General features: G+C 52.0%; 2 protein-coding genes across 2 annotated transcripts in view; one reads left to right on the forward strand and one right to left on the reverse strand.

The window, feature by feature from the left end:
- The window catches only part of LOC126036843 (electroneutral sodium bicarbonate exchanger 1-like), a 720476-nt gene that overhangs the window by 545600 nt on the left and 151383 nt on the right, over positions 1 to 23493 (forward strand). The gene's annotated exons all lie outside the window — the stretch shown is intronic.
- LOC126036857 (electroneutral sodium bicarbonate exchanger 1-like) lies at positions 5158 to 18124 on the reverse strand (the record flags this gene model as incomplete). Its single annotated transcript, XM_049797069.1, has 22 exons — positions 18034 to 18124; positions 17182 to 17328; positions 16581 to 16716; positions 16204 to 16364; positions 15088 to 15273; positions 14891 to 14979; positions 14612 to 14769; positions 14146 to 14233; positions 13494 to 13640; positions 13230 to 13321; positions 12722 to 12896; positions 12452 to 12585; positions 11669 to 11914; positions 11459 to 11564; positions 10381 to 10542; positions 9543 to 9656; positions 9043 to 9204; positions 8179 to 8430; positions 7297 to 7365; positions 6580 to 6753; positions 6337 to 6480; positions 5158 to 5223 (listed from the first exon to the last, which is right to left on the reverse strand). Coding segments are annotated over exons 2-22 (2979 nt in total), but the record flags the coding sequence as incomplete, so codon positions are not given.

Consider the following 23493-nt stretch of genomic DNA (forward strand, 5'->3'; position numbering starts at 1 on the left):
GAAAGAAAACCCTTCACAGGCTCGTTCACCCTCCTGAGAGGCAAAGCCCATTAGCAGCATCATGTTTTCTCTCTTTTTCTTTCTAACAGTAGAGCTGAAGCTCTAGCATCCTGAGGATAACAAGAGGTACAAATACGGTAAGGAAAAAGAATATCTTATTGGATCAATGGGTAGATTCAGAAAAAAACCCTGCTACACAGTAGTTTATCCTGACTGCTAGCTAGAACCGAGAAGACTGTTTTTTCCACTTGGGTCAACAGTTCCGGTGAAACATACTACCTGTCTAGGACGGCTGCATCTGAGGAACAAGAATTAGTTATTTGCAATACAAGGAATGAGTCATTTTGTGTCATGATATTCATCAGACTGCACAGAGAAACAAGAGACAAATGCATTTTAATACCCATGTGTTGTGTTACGTTTTAACCACTTAACATTCCCCAAGAGCTCAAGAAGACAGAGCAGAAAGACAGGAGACAGGTGAAAGCCTAGAGCGCCAGCTAGACGGAATGAAAGACCCTCTTCCTTCTCTGAAGCTTCAGCAAGGCTTCCTTCACCTGCTTGTTCCTCCGACTGTCAATGACGGGGTTCAAACTGGGGCTGACGAGACTGTAGAAAAGGGAAAGAACTTTCTCCCTCCCAGAGGAGTTACCGCTCCCGGGCCCCGCGTACACGAAGATGGCGTTTCCATAAAAGACACCCACCACGGTCGGGTGGGAGCCACACGTGGAGGTGGTTTCGTGCCATCCTGGCACAGAGCGGATGCGCAGATCGGTGGCCAGGCTGTCCAGGGAGCAAATCAGGATTAAGGCTAAAGGCAAGAGGAAGAAGCACACACAAACAGCAAAGATCAGGACTTTATTGGCAGGAGCGGCAGGGCAGGCCAGCTTTGAGACAGCAAGAATTTCACAGGAGAAGTGGACAACCTCGCAGGGGCCACAGAAAGGCAGGTGTAAAGCCAGAGAGGCTTGCAGTGTACCAAATACGAACGCCAAAGCCCACAGAAATGTGGCAAGGGTGAGGCGCAGCCTCCAGATCACGATGAGGGCATAGCGCGGGGGACGGCAGATTGCCACGTAGCGAACATGAGACATGACGGCCAGCAGCACGCACGCTGTAAGTGCAAAGATTAAATAAAGATGGCTCTGTGCCCCACACCCAGCAAAGGAGGGGGTTCTGCCTTGTCCAAGGAGGCTCCTTAGCATATGGGGGACATTGCTGGAGGCGTAGCAGATGTCCGCGATGGAGAGGTGGCAGAGGAAGAAGTACATGGGGCTGTGGAGGCAGTAGTCCGGGCAGATAAGCAGAAAGACAAGTGCGTTTCCCATCAGAGTGGCAGAGCAGAGGGCAGAGAAAAGGCCAAAGAGGCAGCGCTGCAGGGCTGGGGTGCTGCAGAACCCCAGGAGGACGAATTCTGTGACCGTCGTTTCATTCTGCACGCTGTGCTGGAGGTGAGGCAGCACAAACTGCGACCACGGAGATCTGGAAGCGAAGGAGCAAGGAAAAGGAAAGAAAAAGGAGAGTTTTCCTAAGAATGTCAGGTCCTTTACTCTTTACGCTGCAGCTCCCTTCTCCCCGTTTTTCCCTCTGACTCCAGTGAAAGGTGCGTACTACCCTCCCCACGATGAGCGACGTACATCTGAATTGCAAGCTCCAATCTCTCGGCAAACTTTGAGCAGTTTGACCAATCTCGCACAACTTTGCTGCCTAGCTTGCCCTTGAAGTCTTTCTTTTCCTGGGTTGGTTTTGGGGTTTTTTTTGCAGGGGGTGGGGAGGGGCAGGGTATGGTTTGGCTGTTGGAGGAGATAAAATGATGAAGATTGCAGGTGTCGATTAAGGTGAAGTCAGAACAACTTCAAAGCAGCTATTTTAAATTAAGTCCATATTAAAAGGAATGCACAGTTCACAGAATAATTCCAGTTTTACCATTAAACCAACCAGCATTTCCAAGCCACTGCTGTGTCCTCTTTACCTTCGTGAAATGCATTCCTACTGAATCCTGCAGTTGCTTGATCCAACTCCCCTATCCCAGCTACTGCAGGTCCGGGAAGGTCAGGCAGAACGTCACCTTGGTTCCTGCTGTGCAGCTGCTCGCCCTTACCAGTTTCGCAGGGTGCTGGTCAAGGTCCCTGGGCATCCCCTGGCACTTGTCTCCACGCGGCTCTCTGGTCTCCAAGATCTTCTGCCACTTCCAGGATATTTCCTCCAGCCAGGATCTTCACCTTTTCCTTCCTGGGTCCCTTGCTTCTCTTCAAGATCCCTTCTTCTTTCTGGGAACCCTTCTTTTTGACACCACCTCTTCTTTCTGGAACCCCACGCCCCCAGTTTTCCTAATCTGTCTATGTGAGCAGTACAATGCCTGATCAGCCTCCAAATTAAGGCTTCTCTCTCCTAGCTCTTTACTAACTGTAGGATTCGGGACACGCCACTTTTGATTATTCCAGGTGTTACCCAAATTTACAACCAGCCCACGCTGGCTGCGTGTAGCAAGAAGCAGGCTTCTGCTTGACAGCTCAGAACTCAGTTTCAGACATTCACACGCACAGACCTTGCCGCACACGTGCACCCAGTCACGTGTTGCCTGGTAACCTTCACAGTTTGAGCCGGTTTTTTGTCTACGGCCGGGCTTCAGAGGCAGGGCATGGCCACAGAAGCGCATTCCCCCCGTCAGTCTGTGAAGTGAGCAAGGGAGAGTCAATACTTGTCTGGTGAGCCTCATACCCAGGCAATGTGGTCGAGCCCTCTCCTGTGACAGCCCTGGCAAAAGCCACAGCAGGGTGCTCCCTTGCCTCTGCCTAGGTCACTGGGGTTCCCCTGCCTGCCATTGCTCCTTTGTCCTCCTCTGCGTTTGTGGAGATGAACCTTTAACCACACAACCTAACACCTACAACACCGGGAAAAAGAGAGGCTGCAGAGGGTCCAACGGGGAAGGTCGCCGATGTAGAATGCTCTTTGTGAGAGGCAGCACACCCAGCTCACCTCCTTGCTCCTGAGCTGCTCTATCGGAAGCACTGCGTGCAGGACGCTCTGTTCAACAGGCTGTGTCTGTATCTGACTGCCTTGTCCTTGCTACAGCACCATGTGCTGGGGGAACGCCACGGAGAGCAAGGAGGACGCTCTTTCCCCAGGAGCAACGGAGGGTGCTCAGCTGAGTGCTGCTGCAGGGGCCAAAGTGGGGCAGGCAGGCAGGGAGGGGAACGTAGGAACGAGGGAGCTGGCAGTAACCGGCCAGTCTGGGAGATGCCCGAGAAGCTCGAGAACCCTGTAAGCACAGGACGAGCTTAGAGGAGGTTCAACGTGAGGCCCTGTGGTTAACCATCCCCTCCAGATCTGGACCTTCTCCGGTTCCCGAGTTACCGTGCAGTTTCACAGCCTGGTGCAGAGATCCTGACTGGGAGATCACTGTACCTCCAGGAGTTAGGGATCCACCTAACAGTTACCCTGAGCGGGTGCAGGTCTGTGCTGCGCTGTACGTGCAGCGTGGCCTTCAGGCTGCGTCCCTACACATGTCCCTTGGCCGCAGGATAAACGGAGCTGGTTGACTGTAACAGAGGAGCCTCCAGGCAGCTCCTGCTTGGTACCAGCGATTACGCCACCTGCGCGGCCCTGCCGTTACCTAAAGTGCAGCGAGAAGTCCGCGTGTGAACATCCTTTACGCACAGAGGTGTTTTCTTCTAAGAAAAGTTGCATAATACCGTGAATGACCAAAAGGAGGAACTTCTCCGCTTCTCCACCGTAAAGCGTGCCAAGGGAAAATCCATCTGGGGTCTGCCCAATGCTGCATGAACGCAGGGTCCCCAGCATCTGAAGATTTACTTGCTACCTAGATGCCTCTTCTTCCTGGCTACGTCGCCTCCCAAGATCTTGCCCACCCCCAGCCTACTGGAGACGGGGGAATGTTAGAGAGACAGCCTTGATGCTGTGCCAGCACCGCTCAGCCATGGCCAAAACACTGCTGTGTTATCAACAGCTTTCTAGCTACCAGTACAGAGCACAGCACTACGAGGGCTGCTGTGGGGTAAAGGAACTCCAACTCAGCCAGATCCAATACAGAAGGAAAGTGGAGGAACAACAGAGGGAGCAGCCCAGGGACACAGAGCCCCAGGTCTCATCTGGCCACTCCTGTGACCATACAGTGTATTCAAAATCAAATACCTGAAGTGCTCCCTTAGATGCAGTTTACAGCCAAGGGACAAGAAGGTGGCAGTTCTGCATTTTGCAGCTCCCAGGCTGATGGCAGAGCCAAAGCAAAAAAAAACAAACCCAAAACCAAACCAACCAAGAGAGGTAAAACTGGAGCACAGGGAGCAAATGTTTTCTTTCACCTTAGGCCAACTGCTCGGACGCTCTCTATGCTGCCCTGCTGCAGAGGGCATCCCTCTCGTACCAGTAAGAGACATAAGAGTGAATTAAAGCCAGGACCCCAAACCAGACCAAAAACCCGGTCATGATCAAGAAGAAAGTGGAGAATGCATCAACTATAACAGAAAATTATTTTGGACATTCCCAGTTTACATTTGGAAAAAAGAGGGGAAAAAAAAAGAGGAGGAATTAGGTATTAAAAGAAGAGCACTGAATGATAAAGCAGTAGCAGTCCCTCTACCACTACAAACCCACACCCCCACACGCACGTACGCACACAGACTTAACACCACCAAACTCCCCTTGACTGTGACCTTCACCTCAGCTTGCTGGTCTAGAGATACTGAATGCCTGAAGCACACCAAGGATAACTGAAAACATCTGCATGGCTTTAATGGGAATCCTCCAACTGAAACAAAGCGCTTTCTCCCTCTGTCTGCGTTGGCACATCCCCGAGTCACGCTCTCACTCCTCTCCTTCAAAGTCAAGATTCCTAAACGTGAAAAGCGGGAGTGGGGAAAGGCGAAGGGGAGAGAAAAAGAGGGAGAGCATCATCAGTGGAAGACCTGCCACCTGCTGCTGATTCAGCCCTGTTTGGGGGACCACCCCAGCAGAGAGGAGCTGGTTTACATGCCACGGTCCACAATGCCTGTTCCCAGGGACAGGCCGTTTGCTCAGCCTTGCCGGCCAAAGCGTGGGAAAAGCGTAGGCGTGCGCCGTCGCTTGCAGAGTAGCACGGTCACGTTCACGTGCAATCCTTTACCTTTTTCCTCCCTGGATTCAAAGGGTTTCTGTCTTCAAAGTGAGAGCCTTCCATACGGTCATTTGTGACATTTCATCCAGGATAACAATCTCAGAAGGATCAGTCCTGCAATAAATATTTTACACAGCAATCCGTGATTATGGGAACTGATGCCACCAAGAGCATTAGCATCAGCAAGAGGAACAGCGGAGCCCCGAGAATCAAAGCTCCGCATAAGTGTGGGGGATTTTGCTGGATGAGGAGTTTTGGGAGGCAAGCCCGGGAGCTGCAGAGCAACAGCTCTGTGCAAAGGCTCTTGCTGGGGCTTAGCCCCGGTCCAGGTTCCTAAGCCACTGCTGGTACAGATCACGCCTGCAACTCCTCATGTGTTAAGTATGAGGATCTCCAGCTACCGTAAAGGCACTGATGAGGCAAGGTTTGAGGGTCAAACGCGAGTGCTGCAGCCACTCTGCTTGCGGTCAGAGCCCTGCAATCACTTCCTGCAGCCCTGCCCCCAAATTTGGTTTTCCCACCAAGCTGCCTGCTGGTTTCTGTGGGATGCCCCACAAAGAGGCAAGTGGAGAAAACTCTGCCAAACACCTTCAAGCTAATCTTGCCGGGGGTCCTGGCGCTTGGTGGAGCTTTACCTGTCACTGCTTTGCTTTGGGATATCCACATCACTGGTCTTCCCCACGTTCAGCTGAACTGAACTTGCAGCAGCAGCAGCTTCCATCACCCTCCTGGACTCCTGATGTAAAAAAGGGACAAATCACGTTCTCTGTCTTTGATCAAAGTGGAGATAAGCTGAATGCCCAGCACAAACTTAGCAGTCTGCCCTCCGCTTCTGCCCCTTGGCAGCTATAGGTATTAGTGCAGCAGGGAAGAAACCGTTCACTCCAAAGATTTCGGGGCAGGGGGACTGTGTGTTCAAAACACGATTATGAGCAAATCTTGCCAGCAGCAGCAGCAACAGCATCATCATCATCATCATCTAATAATAATCATCATAATGATAATGACCTTTGTGAAAAACGACTCGTTTTAAAAATTACACCTGTATTCAAGCGTTCAGCTCACTGCTACTTGAGGAAACAAAGGTTACAAAAGTTACAGGCTATTGGGATCTATTTCGATTGAGTGCTGATCTTCCCCCAACATTTCCAGACAAGCTGTAAGAGAAACAGGCAATCTCACAGCCACACGGAGATGTCCAGCCCCGAGGACACAGCAAGCCTTACCTCTTCTTCTTCTCCGGCTTCATTTCTGGCATCGTCCAACTTCTTCTTCCTTTCTGGCATAAGGTCATCCAGAAAGCTGAGCTCTCGCTTTGAGAAGCAGAAATCCATCGCTTTCCGGACAAAGACGAGAGCCAAAACCTTCATGAATAAGAGGGAAGATGCGGTGAGCTCAGAGACGATGCCACCTCTCACTCCAACACTGCAAACACCCCGCTGCTGAGCGGTGGCAGCTCTTACCATCATGGGAAAGATGATGGCGGCACGGGACACCTTGATGGTCCAGAGCAGGACGAGGCAGGTCAGCTGGATCGCCGTGAAGAAATGCACCTTTCGCAAGGGCACGTGCCGCAGGTAGATGAAATCCGGCTGGTGTTTCGCCGGCATCCAAAACAGCTTCAAGCGATCAAAGAACTGCGAAATAAAAGGGAAAGGTTGCCACCTTGGGACTGCGGCAAGTTTCTGGCCCTCTCGAGACGTGGAGGCACTTTGCAGCATCTCGCTTGCCGTCAGAAATCCTGGATCCCACCGCATTCCTCCTGGGAGCAGCACCCATTTTCCCTTCGCTCCATCTATAAACCGGCTTGGCCCTGAGAGCTGCCCACCAAACGGCAACTATTCCATGCCATTCCATTATTAGCATTTCTCGGCCCACTGAATCCCCCCGCGAGGATTTCCACCAGTGGTAGAAACTGCCTTCCCTTTGCACCAAATTCCCCCGCTTTTCACGTAACCAAACACTGACCTGCCCTAAACCCTGCAACAGAGAGCGCTGAACTTGCCTGGTCCTCCCAGCCCCATATACCTCCTGTACCTCCACCAATCTCTTTTTTACACAAAAGAGTTTCATTGCTTGCTCTGCGAGAAGTTTTTCCCATGCCACTGCTTTTTTCCCTGCTGCTACAGAGACAAAATACCAGGGAGCCAACATGCTGCACGCTGTAAAAGAGTCCGTACCTGAATTCCTCTGAGTGACGACACACCCATGTAGAGAAAGACGCCATAAAGCACAGGCATTGGTATAAACTGGGGGGGGGGAAGAAAAAAAAAAAGTAAGAATGCAATCGTTTCTTTTTCTGTATTGCATTTTCAGTATTACCACCCTCTTCCACAGGCACTGCCTAAAATTGCTTGAAGCTTTCCAGCTTCCATTCAGGCTTAGAGATGGGTCAGATTTTAACCATTTTTTTGCCATTTTGTGCGCACGAGTGAGCTAAGGCTCTGCTTTAGGCTGAACTTGGGAGTTACCTCTCCTCAGAATAATCCTATTTTCCAGAAAGGTTGGAGGAAAACAGGCGATTTCACCCGTGCTACCCTATGCCGCATTCTCTGGCGGTAGAAGAAACACTTCTGCCTATTCTTGGGGCAACAGGCAAAGGCCACAGGCCTCCTTTTAGCCTAGAGACGAGATTACTTTGTGGGAGGAACGTTCAAGGAAGCCCACGGGGATGACCTCAGTGTGTTTAGCTCCTGGGAACGGCTGCTCCCGGGCATTTGGGGAGCAAATTGCAGCCAGTAAAGGGCTGCCTGTTTGAAAGACAGCAGATGTGCTGGTCTGAATATGCTCAACTGTAACCCATAAACATGGGCGGGCCTGAAAGACACCCAAAAATTCAAGCAGTTGCGTTGCTTGCTCGCCTCGAGCACACCAAACGGGGGCCTGAAGGGCTGCAAAGCCTAACCGAGGCTGGTTCCCACCGTGGGTCAAGCCCCAAGGGTTGGGATCACCTCCTCCTCCTCCGCTCCACAACTAACTACTCAGGCCTGCAGAGAGGGGACTGTTTTGCTGTAACCTCCAACAAGCTCGCGGTTGTTGGGTGGTTTGCATTTTCCTCTCACCTTTAACACAGAAGTGAAGAAGACGGAGCAGCCCATGAGCACAAAGATCAGCAAGCCAGTGACTCTCTGCTCTCGTATCCCCAGAAACTTGGGTTGTTCTCCTGGAGCTGAGCAGTCAGACTCTACTTTGAGGCTATTCACGTGGGTGATGGACAGGACGGTCGCAGCCACAAACCAGGGCAGCCCCATCACAGAGCACACCCCGAGCATCACGGCCACCACAAAAAGGTCCAGGTGGTACCCGCATCCTTTCTGCAGGCAGGAAAACAAGAAACAGAGCATCCCATAGCACAAGAGCAAGGATAACGTCGCAAGTCAGACTCAAACCCTGCTCGAGCACAAGTCAACTTCTTCAGAATTCAAAACAAGAAATGGAAACAAGCAAGCGTGTATGCAGGCTTTGCACAAGCACGTGGCATGAAAATCTGGCAGGAGTTCAGAAACAATGGATATGCAGAGCTTGTGCGATAAATACTTCTCCAAAATACAACAACCCACAACCCAAAACCACCAAACCATTTTTTCTACTCACAAAGAAAACTGTACCACTTGGATGGAAGGTGTGACTCTGAGTTATCCCTGGCAGCGCATCAAAACAATTCATTCCCCACACCTGCTGCTGCTGCCATTTTAAAACAAAAACGCACTTCTCTATTGCTCCAAGATTAATTTGCTCCTCCAAAAGGTTGCTCATCTGAACTGCCCTGTCACTTGCTCCCTGCATCATCGTTAATCCAGGAGAGCATCCTGCCACGCAGCCTGACCTTGTCCCAAACCAATGCCTTCAGAAAGCATCGGGAATAAGAGCTTCTCCCCAGACCTGCAGCCCAGAAGGGGCTGGGGTCATCCCTCACAGGCCCTTACCTTCAGCTTGTGCTCCTTCCTGTTCACAATAACGGCACTGATCTGCTGGTCCATAAATATCAAGATGGTGCAGAGCAGAGCTGGGATGAGCGCAGCCAACACCGTCCACCAAGGGTTGGGTCCTATGGGGTTGATGAACCACCCACGGTCGTCTCTGGTAGGCTGCAACAAAGCCCACGCATCAGCATCGTCTCCCAGCCCAGGCACTCCACTGGCTTTCATTTTCCCCTCCCTCCCTGTGTCAGAGCACCTCCCAGCCCTGGCTTCATGTCCCCCTCTCCCGGGGGCTTCAGCAGTGCCAGTCTCCTCTTTGCAAGCACCTCTAGATACTTCCCCTGTAGGTATCTAGTTTTGGGGCCATCTTCTCGTTTCCAGGAGGAAGCAAGGCACTTGGAGGTGGAAGAGGAGATGGTCACACCACCAGCATCTCCTCCAGACTCAGCCCTGCCCTGCCCCGGCATCACCTTGTGGCACCCCCACGTGCCAAAACATCCCGTTACCTTGAACGCATGGGGGACCTGGAGCTTCGGCGATGGGATCCCAACCACAAAGTCAAGGAGCACCATGATGACGATGGTGAGGAAAACAGCAAAGTCGCTCACTGTGGACCGTACCTGGGGCGAGAAACCAGAGGTGAGAGGGGCATGGCAAACAGGGCCGTAACGCGAGATGCAAGAGTTGCAGACATCCACAACATTAAGGCTGCTTAACCAAATCCCACCACCCCTCTGAGCACATGCAGCCTGATCCCTTGCTTAGATACTGCTGCTGTGTTTGTCCCTGTGAGATCTGGGGTCAGACAATAAAAAAAGCTTAATTAGGCGGACAAGGGTTGGTTTAAGTCAAAACCTAAAAATAATAATAATAATATTAAAAATAAGAAAACACATGTCTGACACTACAGCTACACTCACAGCTACAATGGCAACAAGGCACTGAGGCATCCTTTAGTCCTCAAAAGGAAGCTCCTCATTCGAATCTACTTTCCGCTCGAGCACATAATGCACAGAAGGTAGGGAAAAAATCCCCCAACCCCAACCCCCAAAACTTTGGGAAACCTGACTTCCTACTACCTGAGGAGAAAAAAAAATAAAAATAAAATAAATCAACCCCCCAAAATCTTCAATCTGGGGCAGGTCACGAGGCATGTGGGAAATGCTACGATGATTTTGCACTCATGGAAATGAGTGCGGGACATCCAAGCTCTTGGAGAGCTTGGCCTGCAAGGCCAACGTTTCCCAGCTTGACCAAGGCAGGGCAAATACTGCTTAGTGCTCCAGGAAAGCCATTTTGGGAAATGAGTGTGGAGATGGACACTGGCCACCATCTTCTACTTACTCTGGTTGGAAAGTAGCGGCTGGTTTTAAACTTCTTCAAGAAGCTTGACAGGGCAAAGGTGGCGAAGAAGAGGATGCAGCACCAGAAGAACACGTCAGGGGTGTAGGGGCCGTCGCGTCCACAGGCAGGTCCTTGAAACTCCCCACGCAAATACCGACATTCCTGGAGAAACAGAGCGTCAGGACACAAAGGCAGTGCACGTGCGGCAGGGAAACCTCGCATAGCTAGGGGGTTTTGAGGATCTTGGTCCAAGATCCACGACCCTGTAACTGCTCCTGCCAATAGAGATTTATATTTAACGAGCAGCAGCAGCTGAACAAGTGACACATTGAACTACACAGCGGAGAAATGAGATGTGAGGGGACACCATACCACGCACCCTTGGCACATCCTCTGCCTGCCATTCGAGCAATCGTGGCTAAAGAAGACACCAGAGGGGAAGGAAACACTGGAAACTCTTGGGGATAGAGAGAGAGGGAAGAGGGAAGGAGGGCTAAAGACAACCATGGTAGGAAAGGAGGAGAAGAGACAGATCGTCCCTCCCCAGGGGAGGTCTTGCAGAACCTGGCCAAGAGGGGATGAAGGCCACCATAAGAGCCTGCTGCCCTAGGCCCGGGCTCTGCTTCCGGCAACAACAGCCTGAGAGGCTGCTCAGACAAGCAAATTTATGCACGTACCTACAGACAGCACTGAACGAGAAAGCAAGGCCTGGAGTTACTAGGAACCCATTAAGGAGGCCAGCTACTACCTTTCAAGCATGAACTTAAGTCCTACAACTTCTACAATAATCAAACCACCCACTACTTAACCTTCCTCCCAGTCAGAAATACTGTCCTGCAACAGGCTTGACGGGGACACTTGCTACCCACAACGTTGGGGTAGACTGGACAAGGTGGACTCTCCTCCCCAGGACCAAGCGGCTTAAAACCACACGCTACATTTAGGCAAGGACTTTTCCGAGCAGCACTAGCACAGTTTGAAGCCCATCATTCCCTGAAGGGCTCTGACTTTTGCACCAGGCAAATGCCCCTGGACCCCATGGACGCGGCACGAGGAAGCAGTGGCTCGGGGCACTTACGGTCACCGTGAGGTTTTCCCAGGCGATGCCAGACACGTTGATCTTGTTGCTCGCCCAGAAACGCAGCGTTTCGTTGCTGGGATGGGTCGGTGCCTCACACTTACAGCTGGGAGGAGAGAAGCCAAGACAGGGGTAAGGGAAAGGTGATGGAGGTGCAGCCCGGAGCTCCTGCCAAGGGGCAGCAGCTTTCTCAGGGGGAAAAAAACCCACTAGTAGCTGGTGAGGAAGTCCAGCTTGCTGTGCATGTGCACAGGGTAGGTGTCTCGCAGGTGACTCAGCTTCTCCAGAGCCTCGTAGATGAAGATGATGCAGATGAGGGAGGCAAAGGCTTCTTCCGTGAAGCGGGTGACGTAGCACACCAAACAGCTGGCGTCGGTGGCCACCAGCACTATGCACAAGAAGGCGGTCCACAGCCCAATGCACGCCCGCAGAGACAGATAGGAGAGCGTGTATTCCCTGGGAAAGCAGAATGAAACAAAGGCTGGAAAGGCCAGCAAGAGGCCCTGAGCCATGCCTGCCTTTGGGGAAAACGGGGAGCAATTTTGGAGCGTGTCAAGGCTGCGGATGGGAAATGCAGTTTCCATGTACTACTACAGAGAGCCTCGGGGCTGTGGTGCAGGGTGTAGACCCACAGCAGGAGAGGCCAATTATTTAGTTACCACTGTTTAACACGGATCTCGTGTTAACACCTTGGAGGCTGCTTGAGGTCAGGTCCCTCTTGGGCCAGGTGATGTTCTCCCACATCACCCTGACGCCCTAACACTGAAACCAGCTGGGTTTGCACCCAGTCACCTGCTGCCAGCAAGCTGGGGCTTAATAATAAACCTTATGGCAATAAGGGTGGTTTATCTCCCATCAAAGCCATCGCAACAAAAGGACTGTCACTAAAATCTAGCAACTACCCCTAAGAAAAAGAAAAGAAAAGCATCTTTTCTCCATCACTGCCCCCTTCTGAAGGCTCTCGCAGCACCCAGCTGCGGCAGCCTGCCTTACTTGCAGAATTTGTAGAGGATCTTCTCAAACACCAGGACGGGTCCGGTGCTGCCGAGGATGGTGAGAGGTTGGCCGGCAAAGAGGCAATACACCACGCCGGCCATGGACGCGCCCAGCAGCGACTCCATGGCACTCTGTCCGGGGAAGAGAGGCGGCCGTGAGTAAATAAATCGTTAGGGAGAAACAAAAACCAAAGCCGGTTCACTGCAGCAGGGACTTTGGCCTGAGTTTTACCCTCCCCCATCCCCCCCAACAGAGAGAGGTGCTCACTATGTGGCCATTGGTCGCCTCCCCCAGCAGTCCCCCAAAGGTGATGACAGGGGACATGCAGGCACAGTAGAGGAAGAGGAAGGACGCCAGGCACTGCAGGCTCAGACCATCCCGGAAGTCGCTCCAGAACCACGGGGCTTTCCGCTTCACGTCCAGGGTCAAACCTCCAAAGAGCCTGCAGGAAGGAAAAAGAAGAGAGTCTGTTCTCTTGGAGGAACACGTCGACTTTGCTTTGCTGCAGAAGGGCAATCACAAGCATAGAGTAACTTTCGTGGCTAAAAAGAAGCACTCTCCTTCAGCCCAAATCAAGAAAACCTGCGTGCAACGGTGATGGTTGGGGCTGAGCCCAGCTGCCCAGATCTCCCCCCTGCCCAGCCCAGGGGACCAAGCTGGCAATGTGGAGCCCCTTCACTGAACCAGCTAACCCCAAAGACCTGCTAGAAGGGAAGGTGCATGCTCAGATTTGAGAGGCAAACAGAAAAAAACCCCAAACTATTACAGCTCCCACCTTCCCGTCCGCTGCAGTTCAGGCCCACTGTGTTTCTCCAGCGTGCTGTGAGAAGCACTGTCATCAAGAGCTCCTGGCATCTTCCTTTTTTCCTGTTAAAATGGAAGTGAGATAAAGCTATGGACTTGTAACCACTGGCTTGTTTTGCTTCTGGTCTGGCTCTGTGACTGTGTCAGAGTGGGACCTTGTGAATTTGGGCCCCTGAACAGCATCCCCAGCCATCCTGCCCATCCCCCTCATGCCTCCCGCCGATGTGGCACCCACCTGCGAAGGGACGTTTTTCGGGGGCTCGATTCGGATTGATGGATCCCACTCTCCTGGCGGCAAGACCGTGACCTGATCCAGAAACTCGTCGATGCCAGCCACGAGGTCAGCCCCGTTCTTGGCTTTATAGGCAACGTCACGGAAAACCTGCCAATAGAAGACAACCTGGTGAGAGGACAACCCAGCTCGGATGTCCTAACCAGTGCAATAAGCTCTTGGCTAAACGCAAGGCTTTTTCACCAAAATTCCCTGCTGGAAAGGGCAGGAAATATTCCCCCAAAAGGAAAAATCTGCGCATCACGGCACTTGTAATCATCTCCCCCACGAGGCCCCCGTCCCCCATGGCACACCATACCCTTCTGCTTAAAGAGCAAGAGAAGTTTTACTGGCCCTGGCAATGCCACCACTGGGGACAGCGTGCTGGGGACCCCGGCGAGAAGGATGAGGTGCAGGATGCACCCCGGGCGGGATTTCAGCCTCCAGGATGTGGGGTGATGCAAATCTGCGTGTTTGCTTTGGGGTGAGAAAGAGGGCTGGGCTATTTGGAGAGCTGCGGGCAGCTGGGACAGCAAATCCTCTTCCTCACTACTTCAGAGACAGGGAGAGCTGAAGAAAGGCAAAAATGACCCGGAGCTATCTCATCTTGTCGCACCTCATCCGTCATGATAGTGGCCATGGACCTGCCGATCTCATGGTACTGATGGGCTTTTCCTTCTGGTCCAAGCAAAACAAACAGGAACCTGGGCAAGAAAAACAAAATGAGAGAGAGAAGAAGGTGTCTTTGCTCCAAGAGCACCCAAGGAAAGCCCTGGCAGCTCCCAGCCCAGAGCGTGGCTCAAGACGGGACACGTAGGCTCAGCGATGCCGCGATGAATTTGAAATTCTTCAAAACAGACGGCAAATGTAATTTGGGGGCCAACTTTCATTACAATTGGCCGATGGGTTTAAAAGCTACAGCAGGGAATGGAGAAATGAAGGCGAGGAGACGTGGGTGGGGGAAACGTGCTTGCTCCCCCTCCCACTAGCCTTGTTCCCTTGGGACACCAAACTGATGCCTGCAACTTGATGTTTGGTTGGGTATCTTTTTTACGGAAGAATTTTGCGCTTCTCATTCGCACCTTGTTGGGATGGGAACTTCCGTCATGCCTGAGAGGAGGACAGCCGGGCTCAGGCGGACAAATGCCACGATGGGCTGGTGAAGGAAATCCAGCTCTCCTACGAGCACGTTGGATGCTTCAGCCCCGGTGGGAATTTTCTTCATCAAGTGCAGCTCCGCCTGGGCACGACAAGCGATTTTCAGGCAATTACCCCAAAAGCAAAGCCCACAGCGCTCTGCAGCACACTCTGCAAGAGCAAATCTGGCCCTAAAGGCGTTAAGAAAGCTACGAGTGTCTCACCTTGCTTAAATCCATAGCTCTGCTCTCACGGGTCACCCCATCTTTAGCTTCCGCAGCGGTGGGAGAAGGACAAGGGGTGATTGTTTGGGCTGGTAGGAAAAAGAAAGACACTCAGAAAGATGGACAAGGAGCAACTGGGACGCTTCTCCTTTGCCTGGGCAAGTCTAATGGGGCCACAGCCCTGCAGAAACCCTCACCTGGCTTGTAGAGGAGGTGCAGGTCCGACTGCCTCTTGCTCACATCAGCAAACGAGCAGACAGCGGGGAGAAGGTTGGTTGTCTTCTCGTTCTGATGGTGGTGCTTCCTCAGAAGGACTTCTCGAACTTGCGCCCGCACGTGCTCGTCAAACTCCGTGGACTGTTCTTGCTGGGCCAGGATCATATCTGAGGATGGCAAAGGGAAACAAAGCCATCAGAGCAGAAACCCCAACAAGTCCCGACCCCCAAAGCCCCCAGGGAAGGCTGTGCCACACAGGCTGCACCCTAATGCCCGCTCAGCCTTGCATAGCAAGGCCTTTTAATAATGTTCAGCCTTTGCAGTGAAAACGAGAATTTTCTTTTGCTAAGAAACATCATCCAAGTGCTTATTCATCATTCCGCTAAGATAAATATTTCCCATTCTAAATAATGCAATTTTCTTGCCCGACCTGGCCTTTCTGACTCTACACGTTTACCCAAATTATAAGCAATCTATAGCACAGACGTTCCCAGTTTCCCGTGCTGATCGAGTGCAATTTGCTGAGCCCAGGGAGAAACATGCTAAGAACGGCTCCGACTTCTCCAGCCCTTGAAAGGGCTGAATGGAGACCTGCTGCCAGTCAAAGATAACTTCTCCAAAGTGGCTTTTGCAATTAACTTCAAGTATCTTCCCCACAGAAATACACTGCTTGGTCATCGCCAGAGAAACTCTGCCTTAAAACTCTTAAATGCTGGATGTTAAGGCAAAAGTAAAACAAAGAATGCGAGGAAACAGCTTGTAAGAAATAGTTCCTTTAAGGTGGTTCAGCTCTTACGCAGACTCCGTATTTCTAAGAGCAGCCTGCTAAGCCCTGACACACGCTCCTTTTTGGCTGCAGAATATTCTCTAGTGGCTTCTCCAACTCCACAAACTGCTTTCAAAAGGACCCCATATTGGAATAAAAAAACAGTGCGACTGTTGCACGCCCAGTCTACATCCAAAAACAGCTCATCAGAAAAACACAGTGGCACTTCTGGAAAAGGACGTGCCATTGGGGCAGGGTTTGATTTGGGAGTGAAGAGCACCGTGGCGAGCTGAGCTCGGCCATTCCCGGAGAGATGCAGTGCCCACGGTACCTGCAATCTCTTCGATGCTGTTGGCACAAACGTCCAGCAGCACCGACCCATTGCTGATGCAGCTCCTCAGCTCGGAGAGGCTGTGCAAGGACAGCGTGCCAACATAGGGCTTGCTCCAGCGCTCGCCGCCATCTTCCACGTCCTCCTCAAACTTCAGCCACCTGCGGACATCGGGTGCGATCAGCCCCATTGCACGAAAACAGCCCCAGCTCTGCAGCCCCTTTGACAGAGCCACGGGGTGGCAAGAGGAGAAGGCTCCTCGTGCCGCCACCTGCAGCTGCAAAAGCTTCGCGTCCTGGAGAGGAGAAAGCAGAGCCCACGGGCGCTGCCAGTGCGGGGACTCCTCTCCCACCGCAGCCAAAGCAGCAGGGATTTACCTTGCCGTTTCCTTCCACTCGGCATCTCGGCCCTCTTTTACACAGATCTCATCCAGCTCGGAGAACAAGTGGTGAGGGATGTGCTGCTCGTCCTCCTTGGTCCTGAGAATGAACTGCACCCGCTGGGACGGGGAGCCTGGGGGCAGAAGGCAAAGACCCATCCCGTTACTGCGCCTGAACACAGCTTGTCACCCTCACGTGCAAAGTGGCCATCAGCACCAGTGCAGCCATAAACACTGGGCTGGCCCCTCTCCTCTGCGTCTCTCTGGGCTTGCACAGAGCCGTGAAGAAGGAGAAGCATCTGGTCCACCTCTGCATAAGGATGGGCTGCTTTCCTTCCCCACATTGCCATTTTTAAAGCCAGGATCCCTCTAAGGAAGACGAGCCTAAACCCATTATGCATTTAACTGCACTTAAAAAAACAAAAAAAAAAAAAAAAAAAAAGAAAAAAAAAAAAAGAAAGTAAAACTTGGGAAAAAGAGGGTGTTGCTCAATAAGGCCACTTTCCCTCGGAAGAACAGCAACTCACTCAAACTAGCCACGGGGACGTGCTTGCAGAAGGCCCCAGTGCCCACGTTGCCCCCAGTTTAGCGAATGCCGCGGTGGGACTTACAGTGGTAGCCCTGCTCTGTCGGGGCAGACTCCTTCTCCCGTTCCCCTTCCCGATGCTTCTGGCTGTGGCGTCGGTGATGCCGGTGGCTCTGCCTAACCAGTGGCATCTGCGCGCCCACGTACAGGGTCCGGTGGCCTGCGAAAAAGCAGCGTTTTTTGCAGCGCTCTCGGCATTGCGGCAATAGTTGAGGTGGCCGGTGCCTTGCTAAGCCACGGTTCAATCCCAGGAGCAACGCCAGCTTCCCTTAATGTTATTTTCACTGGACGTCCTTTTTTCCAAGCCTATTTTACTCGAGCTTTGCAACAACACAGCAACAACAAGTGTTGGCTCCGGGTCATCTAAAAGTGCCCTGAAAGTATCGGACCTCTTCTCAAATTCCAGCTTCGGCTGGACAACACTCAGACTTGCTCATTAAGCAGCAACACGAGCTAATTATTTTCAAAAGCTCTGTATGGCACGAGGCGACAAGAGACGATCAAATCAGTCCCATTGCAATGAACTCCAGAACAAAAAAAGAAAATCACAGCCCCGTGTCTGCAGCCCTGAAATGATTCTCCTGACCTCTCCAAGCCAGGAGCAACCTCTGCGAGAAAAAAAGCCGTGAATTATCAAGCCCCGTGGCTACAACTCACACCGTGGCCTCCCGGGAGGCTTTTTCCCTCCGTTTAAAAAGCCATAATAGTAAAAAATGTGACAATAACTGTGTTGCTTTATTGAGAAGCGCGGCACGTTTCGCTGCACATGATTTGACACCCAACAAGGCACACTGGAGAGACTTTGTGCAATGGGAAAACGCGCTGGGCTAGTGGCTCCTCCACCAGGATCTCAGCAGAGACTCACCTTCCAACTCCTCCTTCTCATAGCAAATACTGACAGCGTTGCTCCTTCTTCCCCGGTCAATCACTGCCTCCTCGTCATGTCTCTGTTTAGCAATGACAAGAAGGGAAAAGTTGGGGCTGGGGGTGGAGAGCTCCCTTACGTCCTCCCAGACATCACCCACCCCTGCATCCACGCGAGTCCACGAGCCATCACGCCTCTGCGTGCCTCCTCCTCCTTCAGGCACAGCCCTAAAACCACGGACTTGTAGGAGGTTTTTCTTCCCATACGCAAATAAAACAGCCCATAACATCACCTGTACTGTATAACACGAGAGTCTGGACGTATTTAATACAGCAGGAGAGGGATGAGTGTTTCAGACAAAAAAAAACCCCACCTCCCGCTTTGTTCTTGAGGTTCCTGTCTAAAAAAGTGATTTCCAAAATGGAAAAAAAAACCCCAACCCACAAAACTGCACTTTTGAGCCCCGGCCGCGCTACCTGTAACTCTTCCAGAAGTGTCATTTTGTAACGCCCGTTTGGGTTCATCCTCACGTCAGTCACTGGGTTTTGGGGACAACTGAACCTCCAGGTCAGTCAGGGGCCCGATTCCCCAGGGACTGATGGAGTAGCCCTCACGGGAGGAGCTAAGTGGCACCCAGTGTGCACCAACTCCAGAGACACAATAGGGACCATTATGAAATCACAAGCTATGATGCGGATCCAGGCAGCTATTTAAAGCCACGCACCCCTAGACCCTTCCCGCTTGGAAAACTTAGTGCCTGGGCAGAAGCCAGCTCTGCTTTGAGCAAAAACTCTCCAGAATAGAGAACATTCCTGCATGAGAGGTGTCAGGCTCAAAAGTGTGCAGAAAGAAAACCCTTCACAGGCTCGTTCACCCTCCTGAGAGGCAAAACCCATTAGCAGCATCATGTTTTCTCTCTTTTTCTTTCTAACAGTAGAGCTGAAGCTCTAGCATCCTGAGGATAACAAGAGGTACAAATACGGTAAGGAAAAAGAATATCTTATTGGATCAATGGGTAGATTCAGAAAAAAACCCTGCTACACAGTAGTTTATCCTGACTGCTAGCTAGAACCGAGAAGACTGTTTTTTCCACTTGGGTCAACAGTTCCGGTGAAACATACTACCTGTCTAGGACGGCTGCATCTGAGGAACAAGAATTAGTTATTTGCAATACAAGGAATGAGTCATTTTGTGTCATGATATTCATCAGACTGCACAGAGAAACAAGAGACAAATGCATTTGAATACCCATGTGTTGTGTTACGTTTTAACCACTTAACATTCCCCAAGAGCTCAAGAAGACAGAGCAGAAAGACAGGAGACAGGTGAAAGCCTAGAGCGCCAGCTAGACGGAATGAAAGACCCTCTTCCTTCTCTGAAGCTTCAGCAAGGCTTCCTTCACCTGCTTGTTCCTCCGACTGTCAATGACGGGGTTCAAACTGGGGCTGACGAGACTGTAGAAAAGGGAAAGAACTTTCTCCCTCCCAGAGGAGTTACCGCTCCCGGGCCCCGCGTACACGAAGATGGCGTTTCCATAAAAGACACCCACCACGGTCGGGTGGGAGCCACACGTGGAGGTGGTTTCGTGCCATCCTGGCACAGAGCGGATGCGCAGATCGGTGGCCAGGCTGTCCAGGGAGCAAATCAGGATTAAGGCTAAAGGCAAGAGGAAGAAGCACACACAAACAGCAAAGATCAGGACTTTATTGGCAGGAGCGGCAGGGCAGGCCAGCTTTGAGACAGCAAGAATTTCACAGGAGAAGTGGACAACCTCGCAGGGGCCACAGAAAGGCAGGTGTAAAGCCAGAGAGGCTTGCAGTGTACCAAATACGAACGCCAAAGCCCACAGAAATGTGGCAAGGGTGAGGCGCAGCCTCCAGATCACGATGAGGGCATAGCGCGGGGGACGGCAGATTGCCACGTAGCGAACATGAGACATGACGGCCAGCAGCACGCACGCTGTAAGTGCAAAGATTAAATAAAGATGGCTCTGTGCCCCACACCCAGCAAAGGAGGGGGTTCTGCCTTGTCCAAGGAGGCTCCTTAGCATATGGGGGACATTGCTGGAGGCGTAGCAGATGTCCGCGATGGAGAGGTGGCAGAGGAAGAAGTACATGGGGCTGTGGAGGCAGTAGTCCGGGCAGATAAGCAGAAAGACAAGTGCGTTTCCCATCAGAGTGGCAGAGCAGAGGGCAGAGAAAAGGCCAAAGAGGCAGCGCTGCAGGGCTGGGGTGCTGCAGAACCCCAGGAGGACGAATTCTGTGACCGTCGTTTCATTCTGCACGCTGTGCTGGAGGTGAGGCAGCACAAACTGCGACCACGGAGATCTGGAAGCGAAGGAGCAAGGAAAAGGAAAGAAAAAGGAGAGTTTTCCTAAGAATGTCAGGTCCTTTACTCTTTACGCTGCAGCTCCCTTCTCCCCGTTTTTCCCTCTGACTCCAGTGAAAGGTGCGTACTACCCTCCCCACGCTGAGCGACGTACATCTGAATTGCAAGCTCCAATCTCTCGGCAAACTTTGAGCAGTTTGACCAATCTCGCACAACTTTGCTGCCTAGCTTGCCCTTGAAGTCTTTCTTTTCCTGGGTTGGTTTTGGGGTTTTTTTTGCAGGGGGTGGGGAGGGGCAGGGTATGGTTTGGCTGTTGGAGGAGATAAAATGATGAAGATTGCAGGTGTCGATTAAGGTGAAGTCAGAACAACTTCAAAGCAGCTATTTTAAATTAAGTCCATATTAAAAGGAATGCACAGTTCACAGAATAATTCCAGTTTTACCATTAAACCAACCAGCATTTCCAAGCCACTGCTGTGTCCTCTTTACCTTCGTGAAATGCATTCCTACTGAATCCTGCAGTTGCTTGATCCAACTCCCCTATCCCAGCTACTGCAGGTCCGGGAAGGTCAGGCAGAACGTCACCTTGGTTCCTGCTGTGCAGCTGCTTGCCCTTACCAGTTTCGCAGGGTGCTGGTCAAGGTCCCTGGGCATCCCCTGGCACTTGTCTCCACGCGGCTCTCTGGTCTCCAAGATCTTCTGCCACTTCCAGGATATTTCCTCCAGCCAGGATCTTCACCTTTTCCTTCCTGGGTCCCTTGCTTCTCTTCAAGATCCCTTCTTCTTTCTGGGAACCCTTCTTTTTGACACCACCTCTTCTTTCTGGAACCCCACGCCCCCAGTTTTCCTAATCTGTCTATGTGAGCAGTACAATGCCTGATCAGCCTCCAAATTAAGGCTTCTCTCTCCTAGCTCTTTACTAACTGTAGGATTCGGGACACGCCACTTTTGATTATTCCAGGTGTTACCCAAATTTACAACCAGCCCACGCTGGCTGCGTGTAGCAAGAAGCAGGCTTCTGCTTGACAGCTCAGAACTCAGTTTCAGACATTCACACGCACAGACCTTGCCGCACACGTGCACCCAGTCACGTGTTGCCTGGTAACCTTCACAGTTTGAGCCGGTTTTTTGTCTACGGCCGGGCTTCAGAGGCAGGGCATGGCCACAGAAGCGCATTCCCCCCGTCAGTCTGTGAAGTGAGCAAGGGAGAGTCAATACTTGTCTGGTGAGCCTCATACCCAGGCAATGTGGTCGAGCCCTCTCCTGTGACAGCCCTGGCATAAGCCACAGCAGGGTGCTCCCTTGCCTCTGCCTAGGTCACTGGGGTTCCCCTGCCTGCCATTGCTCCTTTGTCCTCCTCTGCGTTTGTGGAGATGAACCTTTAACCACACAACCTAACACCTACAACACCGGGAAAAAGAGAGGCTGCAGAGGGTCCAACGGGGAAGGTCGCCGATGTAGAATGCTCTTTGTGAGAGGCAGCACACCCAGCTCACCTCCTTGCTCCTGAGCTGCTCTATCGGAAGCACTGCGTGCAGGACGCTCTGTTCAACAGGCTGTGTCTGTATCTGACTGCCTTGTCCTTGCTACAGCACCATGTGCTGGGGGAACGCCATGGAGAGCAAGGAGGACGCTCTTTCCCCAGGAGCAACGGAGGGTGCTCAGCTGAGTGCTGCTGCAGGGGCCAAAGTGGGGCAGGCAGGCAGGGAGGGGAACGTAGGAACGAGGGAGCTGGCAGTAACCGGCCAGTCTGGGAGATGCCCGAGAAGCTCGAGAACCCTGTAAGCACAGGACGAGCTTAGAGGAGGTTCAACGTGAGGCCCTGTGGTTAACCATCCCCTCCAGATCTGGACCTTCTCCGGTTCCCGAGTTACCGTGCAGTTTCACAGCCTGGTGCAGAGATCCTGACTGGGAGATCACTGTACCTCCAGGAGTTAGGGATCCACCTAACAGTTACCCTGAGCGGGTGCAGGTCTGTGCTGCGCTGTACGTGCAGCGTGGCCTTCAGGCTGCGTCCCTACACATGTCCCTTGGCCGCAGGATAAACGGAGCTGGTTGACTGTAACAGAGGAGCCTCCAGGCAGCTCCTGCTTGGTACCAGCGATTACGCCACCTGCGCGGCCCTGCCGTTACCTAAAGTGCAGCGAGAAGTCCGCGTGTGAACATCCTTTACGCACAGAGGTGTTTTCTTCTAAGAAAAGTTGCATAATACCGTGAATGACCAAAAGGAGGAACTTCTCCGCTTCTCCACCGTAAAGCGTGCCAAGGGAAAATCCATCTGGGGTCTGCCCAATGCTGCATGAACGCAGGGTCCCCAGCATCTGAAGGGACCTAAGATTTACTTGCTACCTAGATGCCTCTTCTTCCTGGCTACGTCGCCTCCCAAGATCTTGCCCACCCCCAGCCTACTGGAGACGGGGGAATGTTAGAGAGACAGCCTTGATGCTGTGCCAGCACCGCTCAGCCATGGCCAAAACACTGCTGTGTTATCAATAGCTTTCTAGCTACCAGTACAGAGCACAGCACTACGAGGGCTGCTGTGGGGTAAAGGAACTCCAACTCAGCCAGATCCAATACAGAAGGAAAGTGGAGGAACAACAGAGGGAGCAGCCCAGGGACACAGAGCCCCAGGTCTCATCTGGCCACTCCTGTGACCATACAGTGTATTCAAAATCAAATACCTGAAGTGCTCCCTTAGATGCAGTTTACAGCCAAGGGACAAGAAGGTGGCAGTTCTGCATTTTGCAGCTCCCAGGCTGATGGCAGAGCCAAAGCAAAAAAAAACAAACCCAAAACCAAACCAACCAAGAGAGGTAAAACTGGAGCACAGGGAGCAAATGTTTTCTTTCACCTTAGGCCAACTGCTCGGACGCTCTCTATGCTGCCCTGCTGCAGAGGGCATCCCTCTCGTACCAGTAAGAGACATAAGAGTGAATTAAAGCCAGGACCCCAAACCAGACCAAAAACCCGGTCATGATCAAGAAGAAAGTGGAGAATGCATCAACTATAACAGAAAATTATTTTGGACATTCCCAGTTTACATTTGGAAAAAAGAGGGGAAAAAAAAAGAGGAGGAATTAGGTATTAAAAGAAGAGCACTGAATGATAAAGCAGTAGCAGTCCCTCTACCAC

The sequence above is a fragment of the Accipiter gentilis genome, unplaced genomic scaffold (genome assembly GCF_929443795.1).
Source record: "Accipiter gentilis unplaced genomic scaffold, bAccGen1.1, whole genome shotgun sequence".
NCBI lineage: Eukaryota > Metazoa > Chordata > Aves > Accipitriformes > Accipitridae > Astur > Astur gentilis.